This window comes from Otolemur garnettii, unplaced genomic scaffold (assembly GCF_000181295.1).
Source record: "Otolemur garnettii isolate 467f Iridium unplaced genomic scaffold, OtoGar3 scaffold00026, whole genome shotgun sequence".
Taxonomy (NCBI): domain Eukaryota; kingdom Metazoa; phylum Chordata; class Mammalia; order Primates; family Galagidae; genus Otolemur; species Otolemur garnettii.
In genome coordinates this window covers 16,510,198-16,518,511 of record NW_003852421.1, presented here as the reverse complement: position 1 = coordinate 16,518,511, position 8,314 = coordinate 16,510,198, and the positions used below count along the sequence as shown (strand labels likewise).

The window sequence follows — 8,314 nt, the reverse complement described above, 5'->3', positions numbered from 1 at the left end:
CACAGCTCACAGCAACCTCCAACTCCTGGGCTCAAGCGAGTCTCCTGCCTCAGCCTCCCAAGTAGCTGGGACCACAGGCGCCCACCACAATGCCCAGCTATTTTTTGGTTGCAGCCATCTTTATTGTTTGACAGGTCCAGACTGGATTTGAACCCACCACCTTAGGTGTATGTGGCTGGCGCCTTAGCCACTTGAGCCACAGGCACTGAGCCAAGCTTAAGTTTTTAAAAAATGATACCCATAGTTATCTTGGCAAATAAACAGTATTTCTTGTTTTGCTTTAAAAGCATTAAGTTTGCTAAAATATTCTTTAATCTCTGAAGCTAGAGTACATGTCTCCAAAAAACTTAACTCTGAGAAATGTAATCAATTAAATACATTACAGGCTTGGCACCTGTAGCTCAAGCAGCTAGGATGCCAGCCACATACACCAGAGCTGGAGGGTTTGAATCCAGCCCGGGCCCACCAAACAATGACAATTATAACCAAAAAATAGCCAGGTGTTGTGGTTATTGTCCCACCTACTTGGGAGGCTGAGGCAAGAAAATCGCTTAAGCTCAAGAGTTTAAGGTTGCTGTAAGCTGTGACACCACAGCACTCTACCTAGGGCAACAGCTTGAGACTCTGTCTCAAAAAAATAAAATAAAATAAAATACATTACAAATTTCATTACCTGTAATTGTATAGCCATAAGCAGCTAGCTGTCCAGCCATGTATTCTCCATCTGAATTATTATGAGAGCAACCCCATGTTCGTATCCAAATTTTCTGTATGCCTGGAATGGTGCTGTTAAACAAGGAATTTTTTTAAAAGTAAGTCTCATTAACTTTTAGAATTAAAAACACTACATAATTTCAGGGTACATTACACACACACACACAAACACACTGCAATTAACTGACAAGATATTTATTAAATGCACCAACTTAATTCAAAATCTGCTGTTACCTCAAAAGTCTGAAATCAAGATAATATAACCATAGAATTTTAAGACTCTACAGTTTAAAAAACCTCATTTATCTCTGAATTACATTTTAAATTCATACTACTACCTTACTAAGTTCAACTGTTAGAAAAGTATATATAAATAAAAATAGCCAAGAAAATGGTTCTGGCAACAATAACAGATGAAAGAAAACTAAGTATATCTATATACTAATTGCAACCTTACAAACTTACAGATATAAATAACAATCAGGCATTATTCAAAGTACCCCATCTATAAAAAGAGACTTCTGGCTCAGCGCCTATAGCTCAGCAGCTAGGGCACCAGCACAACCCTGGGGGGGGGCAGGTTCGAACCTGGCCAGGGCCTGCCACACAACAATGACAACTACTACAAAAAAACAGCCAGGCATTGTGGTGGACACCTGTAGTCCCAGCTACTTGCAAGGCTGAGGTAAGAGAATCACTTAAGCCCAAGAGTTTGAGGCTGCTGTGAGCTGTGATGCCACAGCATTCTACCAAGGGTGACATAGTAAGACTCTGTTTCAAAAAAAAGAAAAGAAACAGACTTCTAAAAAAAGGTAACATTTTTGGGAAGAAAAAAATGAACTTTCAATTTGGAGTGCTCTAATAATTTATAAGTAAATAGAAATTACCCTGAAGATGGGAAAATTTGATAAACTTCAGTTATTAAAATATAAGTAAATTTAAATTCAGAGATTTTAAAGGCTTAATATTCCAAACAAAACAGTATATTAAAACTTTCAACAATGTAGTAAACACAGGCTTATTAAAACTATACAATTACATAATCCTTTCTGGTTAGGCTGTATTAGAATTTCACTGACTAGATACCTACTATAAAGCATTATGTAAGGCAATAATTTCATTGTACCCAATGCATTTAGCTGACCCAGCAGTATTTGTAAATTGGCTAAGAAAAAATCAAATATCTAAAGTACCACTGTCTTCAAAAAATCATAAACTGAAGCCAGGCATGGTGGCTCACACCCATAATCCCAAGCAATTTTGCAGGCTGAGACAGGAGGATCACTTGGCAACCCGGTCTCTACAAAAATAATTTTTTAAAAATTAGCTAGGCATGGTGGAATGCACCTGTAGTCCCAGGTGCTCAAGGAGGCTAAGGTAGGAAGATCACTTGAGCTCAGAAGTCTGAGGTTGCAGTGAGTTATAATTATGCCACTGCACCCCATGCCAGCCTGGGTGACAGACAAAAAAAAACTTCCAACTTCTAGTAAAAATGTGGAAGTAACACAGAATTATACACAAACTACAGTTATAGCAAAGAGATTTCTACTGTCCTGGGCCCTGCCTGCTGCAATGCAAGGAACATCCAATTTGACATCTTTTTCTTTTTTAACTAATTACCAAATCTAAATATATTCAATTAAAAAGAAAAAAAAAAGAAAGCTGACTATCCCTAATCTAAAAATTTGAAATCCAAAATACTCAAAATCCAAAACTTTTTGAGCACCAAAATGATACTCAAAGGAAATGTTCATTGGAGGATTCTGGATTTTCAGATTAGGAATGCTCAACAGGTAATTACATAATGCAGCTATTCCAAAATCCAAAACAACCCAAAACACTTCTGGTCCTGCCCAGGCATTTCAGTTAAGGGATACTCAAACTGTATTTCCTATCAAAAGTTCAAACATTCTTAAAAAGAGAGACAGTATGTATATCACATAAACTAGTAGCACTAAATCCTCCTGTGGAAGGAAACAAGACCATTTAAAGCAAAAAAGCTTACCTATCACTGGGGGGACAGTTTTCCTCTTGCAAATATTTTTGGGTATTTCGTCTTCGTGCCTTTGGAACAACATGCTTTCTCGAAAAATGCCTATCTTGTGGCTTTGAATCTTCCTGTGACACGATATCTTCTATGTCATCCAATAGTGCATCACAGGATGCAGAAGGCATCTTGTCTATAAAAGTTAGACATAACATAAACTTAAGAAAATCTGCTTTAACATGATCATTAAGAAAATGCCGTAAAGGCTATGTTAACCAGTTTGATGAAAATATTTCAAATTAGATATAAAACCAGCACAGTGTACCCCATGATTTCTTTATTGTACACAGCTATGATTTAATAAAAAGAAAGAAAGAAAGAAAATCTGCTTAACATCTGTGAACCATTCTCATCAAACTTGAATCTAATCAAGTCTTTAGATCTAACTTCTAGTTTACAAAAAATGCAATAGATAAGCACAAGGACACAGTGAGACAAACCCTATAAATAGTGGGATTCCAAGGTTCAACAGAAACTAGTTCTTCAATAAATTAATATCATGGAAATAAAAAAGGAGAAGAACTGCTCAAGATTAAGGAAAACTTAAAAGCCTGACAACAAAATACCATTTATGTTCTTGATTGGATCTTTGTTATTTTAGCCACAAGACATGTGGGGAATAAATAGGGAAATCAGAATATGAACTAAACATTAGATAATATGAAGATATTACTATAAATCATTAGTCATAAACACTGTCTATGTTCCAAAATTTTTTTTTAAAGATGCATATTGTTTTAAAAGTAAAATGTCATATCTATAATTTACTCGAAAACACCTCAAAAAATAGAGTAAGACAGATAGAAAAACATATATAATTTTTAAACCTGGAAAATAGGTCTACTGATACTATCTTATTCTACTATTCTAAATGTTGGAAAGATTTTTTTCTTTTTTTTTTTTTTTTTTTTTTTTTTTTTTGAGATACAGTCTCAGTTGCCCATGCTGGAGTACAGTAGTATAAGCAAAGTTCACAGCAACCTCAAACTCCTGGGTTCAAGCAATCCTCCTGCCTCATTCTCCTGGGCACCTGGGACTATAGGTGCGTGACACTACACCTGGCTGATTTTCCCTTTTTTATTTTTGGAGAGACTGGGTCTCAATATATTGCTCAGGCTGGTCTCAAATTCCTGGCTTCAAGCAATCTTCTCACCTCAGCCTCTGAAAGTGCTGGAATAACAGGCATGAGCCACTGAACTCAGCCCAAAATTTTTATAACTCCAAAAAGAAACTGTGAACACAGATTCCAGGAAGATAAGAGTAGACATACTTTGCCTTATCCTTTCAGCAAAACACAAGTAAAACTCTGAACATTTTTTTAAACAAATATAAGATGATCTTGAAAGGAGGAGAGGAGGCAGCAGATGGAGAGAGACCTCGGGAACCAAAGAAGATTTTCTTTTCTTCCTATATCCCAGACTTGGAACTGAAAAAGCCAGCAATGCAGAAATGTCAACAGATGCAGAAAATAAAAGCCTCCAACAAAAGTTTCCTTTCCAGGGGTGGTGCCTGTGGCTCAAAAGAGTAGGGCGCTGGCCTCATACACCGGAGGTGGCAGGTTCAAACCCAGCCCCAGCCAAAAACTGCAAAAAAAATAATAATAATAATAAGTTTCCTTTCCCTTGGCTTGGTGCCCACAGCTCACTAAGAAGGGAGCCAGTCACATACACCATGGCTGGCAGGTTCAAGCCCAGCCAGGGCCTGCTAAACAACAATAACTGCAACCAAACAATAACTAGGCATTGTGTCAGGGGCCTGTAGCTATTTAATAGGTCTTAAAGTCAGGCAGTAAGAGGAATTGGTCTGCCTGACGTTAAGACCTATTAAATAGCTACAGTAATCATGAACTTGGTGGAGGAACAGAAACACATGTTAACAGAGCAGACAACTCAGAAACAAACCCACACAAATATGCCCAAATGATTTTTTTATGAAATTGCAAAAGCAAGCCAGTGGAGGAAAGATAGGCTTTTCAACATTCATGTTGGGGAACAGGATGTATATAGGTCAAAAATAAAAGACACGACACCTTAACCTAAGTCTCACATTTTATACAAAAATTAATTCAAGGGGGGCGGAGGCAAGATGGCTGACTAGAGCCAGCTTTCTGCAGAGGCTCCCGTCCAGAAGGAGAGTTAAAGGTTAAAGGACAGAAGTTTAGCAAGTAAGCTGATGGTTTGGAGCTGAGCCAAGACAGAAGGTTGAAGAACACACATCAACCCTACTGAGGCGAGCTGTGACCTCCAAGGATACAAACAATAGGTTCAAAATCCATCACCAAGTGGAAAGGAGTTCCCTTCCCCATGAGAACAGCTCGCAGTATACTTTCTACAAACAAGTGAGCAAAGTTCAAACATCCTCCCATTTTATCCCATGGGAGAGCCCCTCTAAAAACCAGACCTCCTTCCCCTATTAGGGTTCCATGACACTCTCCTGCCAGGCATAAAACTGTATAAAACTGTATATATTCTCTACCTGCAATTCTGAACTCCCAGCACTTCCCTGCACTCTCACCCCGAGGTCTGAAAGCCTGTCCCCCATGGAGTCCAGAGTCTTGGGCATTTTCTCAAGAAATGTGGACAGGGTGTGGACTGTTGCAGGTTTGTACTGATTCTGCAGCACAGGAATAAGGAGGTGGTGGACTGAAGGAAGTGGACAGGAGGGGGAGAGGCGGTGGTCCACAGCATGCAGCAGCAGCAGCAGCTAGAACAATAGGGCTTACACCCCTGGGGATATTTTGGAAGGACACTCCCTGTCTCTGGGAAACCAGAGAAAGCCAGGCATCTTCCCTGGTGGCAGACACTGGCGGAATAGATCTGGGACAGTAACGCAGGCCCCGTGATAAAGGGTTTGCCTGAGGTGGTACCAGCCTGGGCAGAGGGGAGCAAGGACAGAGAATAGAAGGTGCATGCAGAGACGGCATATTCCCAGGGTAGAACTGAGCCAGGACTGCTTTAGTGAGCCTAAGAAACACCCGGCCCTCAGGGCATCATAGCTGAGACAAAGGCAGGCAGGCCGAGGCTGGAACTCCAAGCCAAGTGTGAGCTCTAACTGCAACCACTCCAACACAGCCTGCCAGGGAGACAGAAACACCAGCTCCAGGCAGCAGCACAGACCGGGGCTGAGTCACAGTTTCTCTGAACTCAAACAGTGCCTGGTCCACAGGGGAATATAGCCAGGACAGGATCACAAAATCTACATAAATATAAGTGTCAGCAACATCAATCAGGGGCAGGGCTGGAACAGAGTGAACCACCCCAGGTTCCAATAAGCTTCCCCTACTGGATGATGGCAAAATACAGAGACCTGGCCAAGAAGACATAAGATCTCTCTGTGACTCAGGCAGGCTAAAACCCCTGGAGCATCTACTCATTGGAGGGAACTGGGTCATAGCCCTGCGGGATTACCAATAACTGGGCATGACAGAGGTAGAAGGTGGGGAAGCAGGCATCAACCTTCCCAGACTAATTCATTTGCTAGGGGGATCCTTCTGACTCCACGGAGTACCAGAACAAATCATACTAGAGCTGCCAGCAGACCCCTGTTATCTAGTTGCCAAAGACTTTTTGAACTCCCTCACTAGACACCAGGTGCTGACTGGGACAACTGATTTGGATCTCTCGAACTGGACCAATCACCAGAGGACTATCCAAAGTGGTACCCTAGGTGTGTGGTTCTGGGAAGCTTTGATTTTCCTTTTCCAGTTGTTGCCCATGGGGGGCAGGGTGACTTGATTGCTGGTATTGCTCCACAGCTGAGACTTCAACCCAGAGTAACTGATTCACTAGGGTAGGACAGAGACCAACTGAAAACAAGACAGAGACACTTAGCCCCACCACACCAATTAAGTCCCCAGTGTCTCAGGCCGTAGCACTGTATGGGTCCTTTGCAAAGCTCTAGGGGAAAAGGTACAGACACCAGTCACAGCTCTTGGGCAAAGGGCTGATTAATCACTCTCCAGAAGCCCCCCAACCCAACTTCACCTTATCTGTTCATCTAGCCAAATGGTGTAAAATAATCATGGGGCGGAATCAGTGGAAAAACTCCAGTGACATGAATAACCAGAGTCAAGCAACTCCCCCAAGGAATGCTATGGCGGACACAACTGAAGATCCCATTCATTTCATATACAAATGGCTGAGATGTCAGAAATCAAATTCAGAGTTTGGATTGCAAATAAAATTAATAGAATGGAGGTAAAGTTGGAATTAGAAATTCAAGGAGCATTTCAAAAGTTGTCTCAAGAATTCAATGAATTCAAAGACAAACTCACCAAAGATTTAGACAAATTAAGACAAGAATTTGCAGCTCTCAAAGATCTGAGAAATACAGTAGAATCCCTCAGTAACAGAATGGAGCAAGCAGAAGAAAGGATCTCTGACACTGAGGACAAAGCTTTTGAATGCTCCCAAGCGTTCAAAGAGGAAGACAAATGGAGAGCAAAAACAGATGATTCTCTCAGAGCACTCTGGGATAATTCAAAGAAAACTAATATTCACTTTAGAGGAATTCCTGAAAGTGACGAAGTTGCTTCACAAAACACAGAGGCTCTTCTTCATGAGATTATGAAGGAGAACTTTTCAGACATGCCAAGAGATTCTGAAATTCATATAGCAGATAGTTTCAGAACCCCAGCACAACTCAATCTGAATAAGATATCCTCCAGACACATCATAATTAACTTCACTAAAGTTAATATGAAGGAGAAAATTCTTAAAGCAGCCAGACATAAGAAAACAACAACCTACAAGGGGAAGAATATTAGAATGACTGCAGATCTCTCTGCTGAAACCTTTCAAGCTAGAAGAGGGTGTTTTAGGAAGTTTAACTTCCTAAAACAAAGTAACTTTCAACCCAGCATCCTGTATCCAGCTAAACTGAGTTTCATTTATGATAGAGAAATTAAATACTTTAATGACATTCACATGGTGAAGAAATTTGCCATAACTAAATCAGCTCTCCAGGATATTCTCAGACCTATCCTCCATAATGACTAGTGCAATCCTCCACCACAAAAGTAAATTCACTCAGAAACTTTTGATCAAATCCCAACTTCCACAGTGGCAAAAGGATTAAAAATGTCCACTGGACTTTTGAAAAACTCGATACCCAAAATTCTATCAGGCTTATCAAAATTCTCAATTAATGTGAATGGCTTAAATTGTCTTCTAAAGAGGCACAGGTTGGCTGACTGGATACAAAAAGTCAGGCCAGATATCTGCTGTATACAAGAATCTCATCTTACCTTAAAAAGACAAATATAGATTCAGGGTGAAGGGTGAATGGTCATCTATATTTAGGGCAAATGGAAATCAGAAAAAAGCAAGGGATGCAATTTTATTCGCAGATATGATGGGCTTTAAACCAACAAAAGTAAGGAAAGACAAGGATATCCACTTCATATTTGTTAAGGGTAACACTCAACATGATGAGATTTCAATTATTAACATTCATGCACCCAACCAGAATGCACCTCAATTTATAAGAGTGGGCTCGGCGCCTATAGCTCAACCGGCTAAGGCGCCAGCCACGTACACCTAAGGTAGCGGGTTC

General features: G+C 40.4%; 1 protein-coding gene across 1 annotated transcript in view; it reads right to left on the bottom strand.

Moving 5' to 3' along the window:
- CDKAL1 (CDK5 regulatory subunit associated protein 1 like 1) overlaps positions 1–8,314 on the bottom strand; it is a 654,035-nt gene that overhangs the window by 631,631 nt on the left and 14,090 nt on the right. The window contains exons 2-3 of the mRNA XM_003788378.3: positions 2,720–2,894; positions 674–786 (exon numbers count right to left, since the gene is read on the bottom strand). Of these exons, the coding sequence (XP_003788426.1) occupies positions 674–786; positions 2,720–2,889 (283 nt within the window). The 5' untranslated portion in view covers positions 2,890–2,894. The remainder of the gene's footprint in view (positions 1–673; positions 787–2,719; positions 2,895–8,314) is intronic.